We start from the raw sequence: 15,744 nt of genomic DNA, 5'->3' as shown, positions 1-15,744 counted from the left end.
TTCATCTTTTATCTTGTTGTTTTATCTTGTTACCATTCACCAATCCAGAGTGGATGGTAGGGTATAGTTGTTGCAATAGGTTACTAATATGACCACCAATAAATGTTTTAGACTCTCGTCCTGACCTGTGAATGGGTAGTACTTATTCTGTCATACATTTCTTGTTGTCTTGCACTCTTGCGTGAAATTGCTACAATTTTATGTTAATACCAAATCTAATTTGTACATTTAAATCTTTTCACAGGATTATACTTGGGAAGATCATGGATACTCCCTTGTTAACCGTCTTTACCCAGATGTTGGCCAGTTATTGGATGAAAAGTTTCAGATAGTTTACAACCTGACTTACAACACTATGGCAATGCATAAAGATGTTGATACCTCAATGCTCAGACGCGCCATCTGGAACTACATCCATTGCATGTTTGGAATAAGGTCAGTTTATAAAAATTCTGTATAATTCTGAAATATAGCAAATGATTCCACGTAAGTAACCGTATCAATTTATTTGTGACAGATATGATGATTATGACTATGGTGAAGTTAATCAACTGTTGGATCGGAACTTTAAAGTATATATAAAAACTGTAGTCTGTTCTCCAGCGAAGACTACAAAAAGAATGTATGACAGCTTCTGGAGACGATTCAAACACTCTGAGAAGGTATTGCACTAAGGTGGAAATTGAGTATTTCTTAAAAATACACTGAATATTTACTTTTCAAGTCCTTTCACCCACTGGATTTTTACATGATGTGGTCTGATCCTGTCGCAATGCTGCACATTATCTCAACATACTTCCTCAATCTCAGAAGAGCAATCCTAACCACAATAGTCCTGTGTTTTAATTACTAATGCAATCTACTTTTAAAGCCTGCCATGTAAAAGTAGTCTTTAACTTTGGAACTGTTAGTTTTTTAATGCTGACTTCAGTAAGGACATTTCAAGTTCAGTTTCCACAGCCTAAAACCATTGGAGAACTGTATTTTTCCTGAGATTTAAACCCCATCTTCCTGAGAGGTGGTAATTTTATATAATACTCCTTTCACATTGGTTTAATATTTCAGTATGATAGTTATAAATGCATGAATATGAGAATATATAGTTATTGCAGTTAGCACACTCCTTTACCTCTGGAATCTGATAAAACTAGTCCAATGAACTTGAGGCATCTTTTCATTTGTGGAGTAAAAGAAGTGCTGCAGTTGACCTCATAGCCTAGGTTAGAAATCAGAAATTCTCCTAGAGTTTTCACCCCTTTTTATTATGCTGTGATCTCTGCTTGAAGTGGACATCTGCTGAGGCCATAATTGGGTTCTACCTTGATGCCTTTGCAGTCGAATGACCTGCTGACACACTTTCATATAAAAGAAAGAATATTGTGCCTTTCATGACCTTGGGATGTCCAAGGCATATAACAGCCAATGAAACTTTTGAATGAGTGCTTTTGAAATGTAGCCACTGGAGTAATGTTGGAAATATGAATAACAGCTAATTGATTATAGTATCAGAACACACTATGTGTGGGACCCTAGATGGAAAGGGAAGAAAAAAGCTTTGGAATGGGGAGGGAAAGGAAAACCTTCCAAATTTGTTTATCAATTCAACTATATTTTTTTCCTAGAATCTGAAAACTGTGGGGCTCCTTGTAACTCCTAGACTAACTTTCCTTCAACATTCTTCAGATTTTAAAACCCAGGCATGGTGTCACCTAATTATTACTGCATTACCTTTTTATTTAATTCCTTTTAATCTGTATTATTGGTCTCGTCATTCACCTTGAGCTTATAGTTTAAAAAAACGCCATTAAAATGAATAGATGTTGGTGTGAAAGTGCTTTTTCCCCCTTTTTTTTTCCCAAGTGCCACTTTTAACATGGAGTTTGTTTTTAAAACTTGTTTTTCCATCCCCTAGATTCATGTGAATTTGCTTCTCATGGAAGCTCGAATGCAGGCAGAACTTCTTTATGCCTTGACAGCCATTACACGATACCTGACATGAAGAGTCTGCACTTTCATAAGTACCAGTTGTCATTGGAGGAACTGCCAGTTCATTTCAACCAAAGTAGGCAAAATTACCTATAAATTCCATTGTGCCATAACACACATCATGAGAAAAGTGTTACCCCTTGGTGCACTGTGGCTTGCCTTCAGCTCTGGACCTTTCACAGAAGGAAAAGAATGCAAAACTGTGAAGAACCAATGTGTAACCTGAGTATTTGATCACCTGTGTGTTTTGACAACACAAAGTAATTCCTAACACTTTCAATGTCTTGCAGTGATGCAACAAGCTATACGCTCTTGTCTTTTTTACTAGGTTATAATGTGTGGTTGCTGTAGGTAACTGGAGTTGAGGGTTTAAAAAAAAAATTGGGGTCGAGAAGATTGGTGCCTCCAGGACCTTTTTTTTTATAGTTGGAAGTTGTTGGTGCTGCTACTCCTGCTAATGGATTGCTGAGATCACCGGCTGCCTAAGTTGAGCTAAGACTATCAAACTGAATACTGCAGCTACCTGAGCCTGTACTGTGACAAACTCCAGTGATGAGTCACAGTTTGTGAGACAATACTGACATAATTGTTAGAATTCTAACACATCTCTGTATAACTTTTGAAATATGCAAGTATTTCTAGAACTTGTATCTCTGCTGTAAAACAAGGCAGTGTGATTTTTTTTTTACATTTTGTTTCAGAAATTGGTGAAGTAGTGATAGATACAATTCAGTTTTACCCAAAGTATTGTCTTGAGAGAAAAATAGTGTACTCTTGAGTTTCTCTGTCTTCCTTGCAAAACTTACACACTGTAATGCTTTGTGCATTTTTTGTATTGCAGCATCTTGTTATGTTATAGCTATTGCTATTTGTGTAAGGTTTAGCTACCTTCTGGCATAGTGAACATTTTCAGTTACTAGTAGCTGTGTCTGGAAGCATGATTCTAGGTGACTGGACAGCAGTCTTCAGAATTACAGCACAAACTCCTAACTGTTTTTATAAATGTGATATTTTAACCATTTACAGCTTCTCTAACAAAGCTGGAAATGTTTTGTTTACTGATGATCAGTACTTGATTCAAAATATCAGAATGAAGTCTTTTGTGTTTGCATAGGGTTTTCATCAACTTCTTAGTGGTTGTATTACAAAATATTAAACTTTGTTTTTTTTAAAAATAAATGTCATTATTGACATTTCAAATGAATGAAATCAAATTTGTTGCCAACATGTCTCTTTCAATAAATTACCGCAATATTATTGCTGTTAATATTTAACAGATGCATTGAGTTCTCAATTAAAACCGTAAAGTTATTTTGGATTGTGTAGGATTGCATTCAGAATAAATATCTTTTTCTTAAATCCCAGTGGAATTCTAATGTTTGGGAAGTCATTATATAGAACAGAAAAACTTTCTCACCTCCGCATAGGACACTTGTATATACTGGCAACTATGGAAATGTATTTGAAAAATAGTGAAAGTTGCCTCCTAGAACCACGAGAGCATGACTACATATTAATTCAAATAGGAGGCACCTCGAGGTTCTGATAATGCTTCCTCCTCGAGGTTCTGATAATGCATCCTCCTCAAGCTTCTGAAATGGGTTTAAGTGGAACGTGAAGTGATTTGCGCTGTAAATCCTCTCAATGACGCTTATTAACCAGAGCTCTTGGGCGCATACCAGAGACCACCATTGAGGACTATTCACAGTATATTTTTACTGTACTATTGCAGCCTGAAGTTCCTCCTATCAGCTGTATGGTATGTTTCGTTAGAACCTGCCACCTAACCCAGAGTCGCCCCTCCCTACTGTTGAGAATTTGACGAAGTAGATTTGCACAGACATTGTAAATGCAGAAGGGAGGAGTATGCTTCTCATCCAAATCTTTGTACGGGAAAGGAGTCTCAATTTTCCTTGTGCATATTTTTCTAAGGTATTCCAGGTTTAGATCATTTTGGAAGTTTTTTTTAAAAAGGTTGGTGAAGGTTTCACAGAAGGAAAAGAATGCAAAACTGTGAAGAACCAATGTGTAACCTGAGTATTTGATCACCTGTGTGTTTTGACAACACAAAGTTCTTGCTGACACAGCAGAATGATCTCCTGTGCTATTCATTCAGCCCTTGGAGTCTGTCATTCACTTAGAGCATGGCTGGTCTGCACTTCAACTCCATTTACCTGTCTTTGTTCCCGATCCCTTTGTACCCTTAGCCAACAAACATCTAACAATCTTCGAAATTTTAATTGTCTCAGCATCCACACCTTTAAGGGAGTCATTTCCAGATTTCCACTACCCTTTTGTGGAAAATGCTTTGTGATCAATTAGATCACCTTAATGATAATACTCCAGATGGGGTCTGTTCAAGGCTCTGTACAACTGAAGCATCATAAAAAATTTATGGCACAAAAGGAAGCCATTCAGCCCGTTGTGTCTGTGCTGGAAATAATCAAGTCACCCATATTGTGGGTGCAAATTCCATGATATTCTACAGGAGAATAGAAGGAGAAATAAGTTCCTAAAGTTTTTGATCAATATCCCAGAGATACTGTGCATTATACAAGAGGGAGTGTTAAGGTGGTATGATTACAGGTGCTGAAGTGAGATACTCTTTCCCATCACCCAAAAATGTCTCAACCTCACTTTTGAATTCAACCTAAAACTTTTATGCATTTTCTTCACAGAATTACTTTTGTAGAGTTGGTAACTTTCTAAAATGACACAATGTTTCTCTGCCTAAATTCTAAACTCCAGGCTGAATTTTTCTAATCATTACAGCAAATGAGATGCATCATGGGCAGGCAAGTACAAGCGATAGAACATGTGTCGCATATGTATTTCTAAAATAATTGTAAAACTAGTGGTACTATGGCTATCAAAAAGCCAGTTGAGCAGAATATATCAGAGTAGTGAACTCCTTAAATTGCAGCTGCTTCCTGAAGAACAGCAGTGGCAGCTTCACTTCCTTTCAGACTTTAATTTTAGTTATTAATTTTTTTTTAGTTGGTTCATGTGTCTTCAGTGTAACAGCGCAAACCGATTACTTGCGAATGTGACAAGAGGAGGACGAATATGATGACTCTGGAAGGCTATTTTTGCACAGCTAAAAATTGGATCAGTTTGAATAATCATGTGTAGGTGATCAACTACTTTTATAAGTTCTACTAGGCTTTGACTTTTTAACCTGACCCTTGCCCCGGCACCTGTGAGGCAGCATGCTGGTCATGGTTACAAACTTTCTGCCACTATAGACCTGTTTTCTTCAGTAATGTTTGTTCCCAAGGGACTACCTCTTGATCCACAGTACTGTATTGAAAAAAGGTGGGCATTTCTGACACCAGTACAAAACCTGACCAAAGAACTGGATGAGGCAATAACTGGACAGAAATTTGGTGATGTTGCAGTGATAGATCTCCAGACATTTTTTCACTTAATTACATAGCCACTTTTACAACTGGGCATGACTCATCTGAAAATCTACCCTATTGATTTCTGTAAAAGAAATAAAATACCAAGCAGGTTGAAAATCTGAAACAAAAACAGAACATTCTGGAAATGCAGATGAGTCAGCATCTTTAGAGAGGACAAGATAACAAGTTGGGTGCAGTCCCCTCTTCGAAACTGAAAATGGACAGGCATATAATTATGATCAGAAAAAATTTCGGGGGCAAAGCACGCACAGAAATCATTGGTAGAATGATGTAACAGTCCAAATAATGGATAGATTGGTGAGGCAAACATGGATTCATTCCTTCATTATTTTAAATAATAAATACCTCCTGAAGTCTATGCTTTTCTTCGGTTAAAAAGATCCAACTCTCTTAGCTTAGCACAATCACTAACAGTTTCTAAACTAGGCATAATTGTTGTGGCTCTCCTCTGATTTTTTTCCCCAGGACATTTGTATCGCCTTGTGAGGAGAATAAAATTGGACACTATTCTAGCTGAGGCTAGATAATTATATTTTAAATTGGATCACCCTAGCAATATATTCCAACCTTCAGAATTAGTCTTGACTTATAGCCTTGCAGCATTCATTATGACTTGTAAAACCTAGGTCTCGCTCCTGCTCAACAAATGTTAGTGCAGGCCTGCATAGTGTATACATGTCCACTGTTGGTTCTACCCACATACATAACACTACATTTACCAACATGAAATGTCATCTGTCAGACACAGGCCCATTCCTTTATCACCTCGAGATCTAACTAGTCCTTTTTTCTCATCAGGATTCAAATACCAGCACAAATATTGTCATCTGTGAATGTGCTGACTGTTCTCCCAATGCCTTATTCTAGATCATTAATATAGTTGACAAGTGTAACAATCCTAACATCAATCACTACAGGAGTCTGTCCACGAGTAACCAAATGCCAAATAAAATCATTTCCATTAATAACCCTTTGAAAATGAAATCAAATCCTCAATCCATCCCAGGATAACTGAACAATTAAATAACGGTAAGTTTGGGAAGAGTCAACATGGATTTATGAAGGGGAAATCCTGCTTTGACAAAAGAGTTTTTTGAGGATGTAACTAGCAGAATAGATAAGGGGGAACCGGTGGATGTGGTGTATTTAGATTTTCAGCAAGCTTTCGAGAAGGTCCCACACAGGAGATTAGTAACCAAAATTAGAGCACGTGGGATTGGGGGGTAATGTACTGGCATGGATTGAGAATTGGTTAGTGGACAGAAAACAGAGTGGGAATAAATGGGTCATTCTGAGGTTGGCAGGCTGTAACTCGTGGGGTACTGTAAGGATCAGTACTTGGGCCCCAGTTATTCACAATCTGTATCAATGATTGGATGTGAGAATGTAGTATTTCCAAAATGAGACAAAACTAGGTGGGAATGTGAGTTGTGAGGAAGATGCAAAGAGGCTTCAAGGGGATTTAGACAGACTAAGTGAGTGGACAAGAACATGGCAGATGGAATAAAATGTAAAGTTATCCACTTTGGTAGGAAAAACAAATGCAGAGTATTTCTTAAATGATAGATTGGGAAGTGTTGATGTTCAAAGAGTCCTGGGTGTCTTTGTTCATATGTCACTGAAAGCTAACATGCAAGTGCAGCAAGCAATTAGGAAGGCATATAGTATGTTGGCCTTTATTACAAGAGGATTTGAGTACAGGAGTAAAGAAGTCTTGTTGCAATTGTATAGAGCCCTAGTGAGACCGCACCTGGAGTATTGAGCACCGTTTGGGCTCCTGACCTAAGGAAGGATATGCTTGCCATAGAGGGAGTGTAGTAAAGGTTCACCAGACTGATCCCTGGGATGGCGTGACTGTCCTACGAGAAGTGATTGAGGAGACTGGGCCTGTATTCTCTATAGTTTAGAAGAACGAGAGGTGATCTCATTGAAGCATACAAAATTCTTATAGGGATCTAGAACCAGGGGACACGGTCTCAGAATAAGAGGTAGGCCATTTAGGACTGAGATGAGGAGGAGTTTCTTCACTCAGAAGGTGATGTAGCTGTGGAATACTCTCCCCAGAGGGCTGTGGAGGTTCAGTCATTGAGTATATTCCAGACATAGAATGATAGATTTCTAGATATCAAGGGACATGGGGATTGTGTGGGGAAATGGCTTTGAGGTAGATCAGCCATGATCTAGTTGAATGGCCTACTTCTGTTCCTATTTCCTATGTTCCTCAGATCTGCCCACCAATCACACAGCTCCTCGTATTATAAATTAGGCTATTGTGTGGCATCTTGTCAAAAGCTTTTCGAAAATCCAACTATGCTATCAACTGGGCTACCTTCATTCAGCAATCTAGTAACCTCCTTAAGAAACATTAATCGAGTTGGTGAGACAGTTCTCTTTCCAAAAACCATCTTGAGTCTCTAATAACCCAGGTTATCATAAAGAATATTTTTTTTATTTAGAGATACAGCACTGAAACAGGCCCTTCGGCCCACCGAGTCTGTGCCGACCAACAACCACCCATTTATACTAATCCTACATTAATCCCATATTCTCCACCACATCCCCACCATTCTCCTACCACTTACCTACATTAGGGGCAATTTACAATGGCCAATTTACTTTTGGAGGTGGGAGGAAACCAGAGCACCCGGCGGAAACCCACGCAGACACAGGGAGAACTTGCAAACTCCGCACAGGCAGTACCCAGAACTGAACCCGGGTCGCTGGAGCTGTGAGGCTGCAGTGCTAACCACTGCGCCACCCGGTAATAGCTAATGATCCTTCTAGCAACTTGACTATAATTTAAGCCATGCTAATGGCGCTATAATTTCTCAGCTTTGACTTGTCATTTTTGAATATTAGTGCATTAGGCTTTCCAGTCATGAGAACAATCCCTGACTGTAGTAAAATGTCCCTGGAGTCAGAAGAAGGGTACATGTTAAAGCCAAAGTGGCAAACTGTCCATGTGCAAGGGGCTCATTTAGCACAGCTCCCATCTGCTTGAGCACCCTTGTACCCACATGTTCAGAAGCCCTATCTTATTCTATCAGGATTACATTGGCAGGTACTTTGGCATTTACAACTTTACTGTCAATGGTACATGAATGGCAACTGAACATCATCTGGAGTACGACTGATGTAAAATCGCAACTTAAAACCTCTGCACATTGCTTTTTTTACAGCCTGCAGACTCCTAATTGCAAGTAAATGAGATTTTACTATTGTTACCACATTTATCCATGGCCTTATTCTCCACTGACCTTTTCACTGCTCTGTTTACAGCTTTGTTGTCTTAGCAAAGCTTGTTACCTAGCCCTGTTCTCAAGAATTATTTTTGCTTAAACCTGTGTCCTTGCACATGGCCAGTTAGCTACTTTGGCTTTGTTTTATCATGTGCCCTTCTTCTGACTCTGGAGACATACATGGGTTAAGAATTTTGATAAGGGAGATATCTACTTCTATTTGGCAGCCAGTTTCTAATTAGAGGCATCATCAAAACAACCAATTAAGAGACTAGGAGGAATTTATTTATGCATTGGATGGTTAGGAAATTACTAGCAACTGGTGGAACCCAGACCCATGGTAATTCTCAAAAGGAAAGTGGGTAACTGTACAACAACTACTATTTATAATAGCCCCTTTAACATAAATATTTCAAGGCACTTCAAGGCAGTAACATTACAAAATAACATATCACTGAGCCATAAAAGGAGAAATTAGGTCAGATGATCAAAAACTTGGTCAAAGAGGTAGAATTTTAAGGCGTGTCTTAAAAGAGGAAAGCGAGGTGAAGTGAGGAAGAAAAGCCATCGCAGGTGATTCTCTGGCTATGATTAGATAGGTAAGAATAGAACCAGGTGAGAACAGTTCCACCTAGCTAAACAACAGTGGAGAAGTGTTGGTGAAGGATGGTGTGGTCAACCTTGTTAAAGACTGCAGACAGGCAAGAAGGATGAGGGAGGAAAGTTTACCTTCGTCACAGTCACAGGATGTCATTTGTGACTTTGGTAAGAGCTGTATGAAGAAAAATATTATAAGGGGAACAGAATTGAGAGGATAGCTTTTCAGAGAACTGGCAAAGTGTGATGGGGTCAATGATCTCTATAGAGTCACTTATGGCACAGAAGGAGGCCATTCGGTCCATCAAGTCCATGCCACTCTCCTCGCAGCTATGCTATCAGTCCCACTCCCCAGATCGATCCCCTTTACCTTGCAAGTCTGCCGGTCTGTTCTGCCAAGGTTTCTGAGTCTATATTTCTCTACTAAATGGCTTGCCAAGTCAGTGTTATTTACTCCTCTGGGAATCTCTTGTCATGGGGGCATAAATATAGCACATTTATTACGTTCTCTTACCTGTAAAGCAAATGAATAGCAACAAAGTTGACACCCACAATAAATCAAAATGTCACAAAAACTGAATGCAAAATTAAAACTATTAATAATGTACAAAAAATGTATTTACAGTTTTCCAAACTGTGTTAGAGATCAGACCATTACTGTATCTTACACTGTACATTAATACAAAGAAAAACATATACAAAGGCCAAACACCAGACTCTACAAACAGATTGGTTAATTGTGAAAAGTGCCATAAATTCATTAAGCAGTATGAATTTTTAAATCTTGTACAATAGACTTTCAAGGCACTGTGATTTTGTTGTCCATAAAGTAAACAATCAGGCAAAATGCAAAACAAGCATTTCTATTGTGATGGGACATTCAATATTTCTACATTACTGCTGAAGACTTTAACGTTCAGTATTTTAAGTCCAACGGGTCAAACAAGCCAGAAATCAAGTTTTTTTTTCCCTGCAAAGAAGATATCAGAATAAATCTAAAGTGGATCAATCCTGCAGTGAAGAGAATGGTAAAACTTCCAGCTGACTGTGATGACATTGAATCCGATGTAGTAGCTGCTGGGCCACAGATACAAACTCAGATTCCCAGCACACTTTGTGGTGTTCTACCAGTCCTTCATCTGAACCATTGGTGGCAATATCCAATGCAATTTCTTCATCTAAGATACAAAAGAGGAAAGATGCCAACTCTTAAGTAAAACAAAAAAAATCAAATATTTAAATCAAAATTGATATTTTGCCTCATTTATCAGATCAAATTTAAGTAATCAACATTTTGGTGATGTGGTTGTGTAATTTCCTAGTGTGCTTCTCACTGAACTATGAGTCGAGTGTTGCATGTACCTTTGGCTGATTTTCACATTCAGGCATCTCAGGGACTGTACCAAAGGGAGAAAGGAAGATGGCAGGTACGTTTCATTATGCAGTTTCACATTAACAACCAGTGGAAACCAGGGAGAATGTCAGAATTATTTACAAACTCTTAGACTTCAGAATATGCAAATTATAAGGTAGAGGAAAATTAAATAAAGTGCTTAAGAGTTTATTGATGGGCTATTTTGTAATATGTATGAGGTGAATTGTAGGAATCTTCTTTTACTGTTGTCATGCTAGGCCCCCCACCTGTCAAGAATGAGGCTCTTTAATTTTGTCATGAATATTGATTGTAAACTGTTACTGGAGTGAAGAAAGGACTTGTTAAACAGATCAGCCGTGACTGGAAAAGACATTGGAAGGACAAAGGAGCATTCCCTGACACATTCGACCCACAATGGACCTTGATCACCAGGTATTGTGTGTAAGAGGAGCATTCCAGAGACTGCAAAGGTGATACAATCCAAGACTTGGTCAGACCAGTTAGTCACATGATTAATCTGCTTGGCACCCTGGGTTTTTCTGAATTGTATAAACAGTTTGACCTCAGAGTGTCTGTTTGCTCCTGGACTGAGAAGATCTCTCCTGTCTGCTCCCATCTCTTTCTCACAAGCCTCGGAATCCACTGAAGACACATGAACCCCCAAGAGAGAAAAGTCTCCTACAGTGAACAAGGCTCAAGAATAATACTGGGCCCCAACAAAATGCAAGATCTACCTACAATCAAGGACTCTACAGTGAGCTCGAAGAACCGTAACAAAAACTGTTCAAATATTGCCTCAAACTTTTCCACTTCATTTTTCTTCTGCTATTTTCTATCTCTATTTGCACATGTGTATCGCGTATGCATGCTAGCGTGGGTGCATCGCGTATCCGTAGGCGTCAACTGAATTAGAGTTTAAGTTTAATAAATTTCAACTTTTCTTCTTTAAACCTAAGAAAACTTGTTTGTGCTGGTTTCTTTGCCTCATAATTGGAAAGCAGTGATCAAGGATTCAGCAAGGGGGAGCTAAAAACACATGTTTAAAAATTAAACCCTGTTACGGTAAGACCAGGTGAAGGCTGAGAGCGATCCCCTAGACATCTTCCTCACTGGGTCGTAACACTGTGCTTAAACTATTGGCAATATTGTCTGCACTGAGTGTGAAAAAGGGAGTTTGGTAAGTGAGTGAATTTTAAGGTTTAATCTCTCAAGACTAGTTTTTGTTTTGTTTACATCTAGTAATTAATTGAAATTCCTGTTTCAGTTAAGAGGTAAGTTAGGTTTCTTGCAGTTTTAAACAAGGGTATACTAACACTCTGAGAGTAGCTGAGCTAGTTAATTAGGTAGCTAGCTTAAACTAGTTTCTGAGCTTTAGCAGAGCTCTGGCAGAGCTGCCATAGCATTGTTTTCAGTGTATAAATTCAGGGGACTCTCGTTGCTGCTTGTCTGCACTGAGTGCTGCTGGAGGGCACACAGTGTGAAGAAGGGAGTTTGGTAATTGAGGGAGTTCGCTAAGGAGGGGAACTATAAATTAAGAAAATAAATTTGAGTGCATTGAGTGTAAAGTGGGACTTTGCATGAGGGAGGTGCTCCTTTCTTTCTTTCTTCTACCTTTTTTCAGCCTTCAGTAGCTGCCTCTCTCTTCAGCACAGGGGAAGAAGTTGATTGGTGAGTAACTAGTAAGTTATTTTACTTATAGTAATAAAAAGTTTTTAAAGTTACGTTAAGGCAGAGTAGCTTGGCCAAGTGGAATGTACGCCCTGCGGTATGTGGGAAATCATGGATGCACCACGTGTCCCAGATGAACACATCTGCGGGAAGTGTCACTGGCTGCACAAGCTTGAGCTCTGGGTTTCGGAACTTGAGCGGTGGCTGGAGTCACTGTTGTGCATCCGCGAGGCAGAGGGCTACGTGGACAGCACGTTTAGGGAGGTGGTCACACCACAGGTTAGAAGCATGCAGGCAGACAGGGAATGGGTGACTGCCGGGCAGTCGAAGAGAACCAGGCAGGCAGTGCAGGAGTCACCTGAGTCTATCTTGCTTGCCAATTTTCCATTTTGGATACTGGTGAGAGTGATGGTTACTCGGGGGAGTGCAGCCAGGGCAAAGTCCATGGCAAAACGGATGGCTCAGCTGCACAGGAGGTGAGGAAGAAGAGTGGAAGAGCAATAGTGATAGAGGATGCGATAGGCAGGGGATCAGACAGGCGTTTCTGCAGCAGTAAACGTGACTCAAGGATGGTGTGTTGCCTCCCTGGTGCCAGGGTCAAGGATGTCATGGAGCAGCTGCAGGACATCCTTCTGGGGTAGGGTGAACTTCCAGAGGTCATGGTCCACATTGGTACCACTGACATAGGTAGGAAGGGAGATGAGGTCCTGAAAGCAGATTTAAGGGAGTTAGGAAGGAAATCAAAAAGCAGGACTTCCAAAGCAGTAATCTCAGGATTACTCCCAGTGCCACATGCTAGTGAGCATAGAAATAGGAGGATTGATCGATTGAATACGTGGCTGGAGAATTGGTGTAGGAGGGAGGGCATCAGATATCTGAGGCATTGGGGCCAGTTCTGGAGCAGGTGGGACCTGTACAAGATGGACTGGCTACACCTTAACAGGACTGTAACTAACATCCTCGCAGGGAGACTTGCTAGTGCTATTGGGGAGGGTTTAAACTAGCTTGTCAAGGGGATGGGAACCTGAGGGGTAGCTCAAATTGGAAGGAAGTAAAGCTTGTAACAGGAGGTAGAAAAGTAGCAAGTGACATTAGAAGGCAGACAAAACAAAGGTGAGCATCAACTAGACTTAGGATGCAGAATGTCAAGAAGACAAGGTTAAGGGCACTCTACCTGAATGCATGCAGCATTCGCAACAAGGTAGATGACTTAAAGGCCCAAATAGAGGTAGATGGGTATGATCTAATTGCCATAACAGATGTGGCTACAGGGTGACCAAGACTGGGAACTGAATATTCCAGGATATTTGACATTTAGGAAGGACAGGCAAAAGGGAAAATGAGGTGGTGTCGCACTGATAATAAGGGATGGGATCAGTACATTAGTAAGGGAGGACTTCAGATCAGAAGAATAAAATGTGAAATCTGTTTGGGTGGAGCTAAGAAACAGCAAGGGGCAGAAAACATTGGTAGGAGTTGTTTATAGGCCACCAAACAGTAGTGGCAGTGTGGGGCATGGCATTAATCAGGAGATTAAAGAAGCATGTAGCATGGGTAATACAGTAATCATGGGTGACTTCAATCTGCATGTAGACTGGGTAAACCTAATGAGCACTAATGCTGTGGAGGGAGAGTTTCTGGAGTGTGTTAGTTTAGAGATACAGCACTGAAACAGGCCCTTCGGCCCACCGAGTCTGTGCCGACCATCAACCACCCATTTATACTAATCCTACACTAATCCCATATTCCTACCACATCCCCACCTGTCCCTATATTTCCCTACCACCTACCTATACTCGGGGCAATTTATAATGGCCAATTTACCTACCAACCTGCAAGTCTTTTGGCTTGTGGGAGGAAACCGGAGCACCTGGAGAAAACCCACGCAGACATAGGGAGAACTTGCAAACTCCACACAGGCAGTACCCAGAATTGAACCCGGGTCGCTGGAGCTGTGAGGCTGCGGTGCTAACCACTGCGCCACTGTGCCGCCCTAAATCAAATTGGTGGTGGACAGCACTGGAGTGAGTACTGGGAATCCTGGAAACCCTCAGGATGTAAGTAATTCCAGCGGGTTATAAACTGAGTCATGATGTACAGCACGCTCATCAGCATCAGTGTATCAAACTAAATGCAATTTACATATTGAGCTCATCAAATGAGATCTATCCAGGAAGTAACGGGGAATGTGGTTGAGGAGACAGTTCTTCCTTCACTCTCATTTCTTTTAGGGAAAGGAATTAGCAAGTATGCAGAAAGGTCAACACAGAAATAAGAGACACTAAGATATAATAGCTGTTACAGACTGTCCTGTGTTCCTTTTGGTTCTGGAGTCTTAGGGCAAAATCTGGAGGAAAGAGGTTAGGCTCATAGAAGAGCTTGATTTTCTTTTTGTCTGCTAATACATTTAGAGCTGCTGTTTTAGAGATTAGTCCCACGCTTGGTTGCTCTGTACTTAGCTGGATGTATACCTGGGTGATTTTGTTTTATGATTTTGATTTCAAAGAACATAAACTTTAAGTGAAAAAATATTGATATCAAAACCTTCTTTACATTGACCTGAGTTAACAAGATGTCACTAAAAGACATAAGCTGTGACTCTCAAGAAAATATAGAAACAATTCCGAATGGAAGAGCAACAGTAATCAATTCCTGCTGACAGAAGAAGAACAGGATTGTTTGGGATTGTGAATCATATACAGCATGGGAAGAGTAACAAGCCATGTAGTTCTCACAAAGCTACAGTGAGCAAAGATCACAAAGAAGTACTGTACTGCTCTATGATTTTTTCCCCTTCAGATGACACATCTATCCTGAGATATGTGCAGGATAAATAAAAGAGGATGATCATCAAGTTTTACCATCATTCATCCCCCTAGTTTGGATTGTGTGCAAACGTTCTAAGATTAATGCTTTATATAAGAAATCGTAAAATATCTCAAATAAAATTAACAATGATAAATTGGAGTCTAAAACCAATGAACATGTTTTAAAAATTCACTGCATATATTGTAGAGCAGTATGTTGAGGAACCGACTCGAGAACAGGCTATTTTAGATCTAATATTATGTAATGAGAAAGGGCTAATTAATAATCCTGTTATAAAAGAACCTTTAGGGATGAGTGACCATAATATGATGGAATTTTACATTATGTTTGAAAGTGAGGTAGTTCAATCTGAAGCCAGGGTGTTAAATTTGAAAAAGGAAATTATGAAGATATGAGGGGTAAATTGGCTGAGGTGGATTGGGAAAATACATTAAAAGGTAGGACAGTACAGAGGCAATGGATAGTCTTTAAAGAACTATTACATAGTTTACAGCAACAATACTTCAAGGCACAAAAAACCCAAAAGTAAAGGCAGTCAACCGTGGATAACAAAGGAAGTTAAGGATTGTATAAGATTGAAAGAAAAGGTCTATAAAGTTGCCAGAAATGGTAGTAACCCTGAGGA

The 15,744-nt window shown here is 39.8% G+C and overlaps 2 protein-coding genes across 6 annotated transcripts in view; one reads left to right on the top strand and one right to left on the bottom strand.

Moving 5' to 3' along the window:
- The window catches only part of sesn1 (sestrin 1), a 192,545-nt gene extending 189,200 nt beyond the window's left edge, over positions 1-3,345 (top strand). For all 3 annotated transcript variants that reach the window (XM_068027183.1, XM_068027182.1, XM_068027184.1), the window contains exons 8-10: positions 245-435; positions 518-662; positions 1,913-3,345. In XM_068027183.1, coding sequence (XP_067883284.1) covers positions 245-435; positions 518-662; positions 1,913-1,999 — 423 coding nt within the window. In that variant the 3' untranslated portion in view covers positions 2,000-3,345. The remainder of the gene's footprint in view (positions 1-244; positions 436-517; positions 663-1,912) is intronic.
- A 6,581-nt stretch (positions 3,346-9,926) lies between these two features.
- The window catches only part of armc2 (armadillo repeat containing 2), a 208,848-nt gene continuing 203,030 nt past the window's right edge, over positions 9,927-15,744 (bottom strand). For all 3 annotated transcript variants that reach the window (XM_068027169.1, XM_068027168.1, XM_068027170.1), the window contains exon 18: positions 9,927-10,425. In XM_068027169.1, coding sequence (XP_067883270.1) covers positions 10,253-10,425 — 173 coding nt within the window. In that variant the 3' untranslated portion in view covers positions 9,927-10,252. The remainder of the gene's footprint in view (positions 10,426-15,744) is intronic.

Source organism: Heterodontus francisci, chromosome 3 (assembly GCF_036365525.1).
Source record: "Heterodontus francisci isolate sHetFra1 chromosome 3, sHetFra1.hap1, whole genome shotgun sequence".
NCBI classification, from domain to species: Eukaryota; Metazoa; Chordata; class Chondrichthyes; order Heterodontiformes; family Heterodontidae; genus Heterodontus; species Heterodontus francisci.
This window is presented reverse-complemented; position numbering and strand designations above follow the sequence as displayed.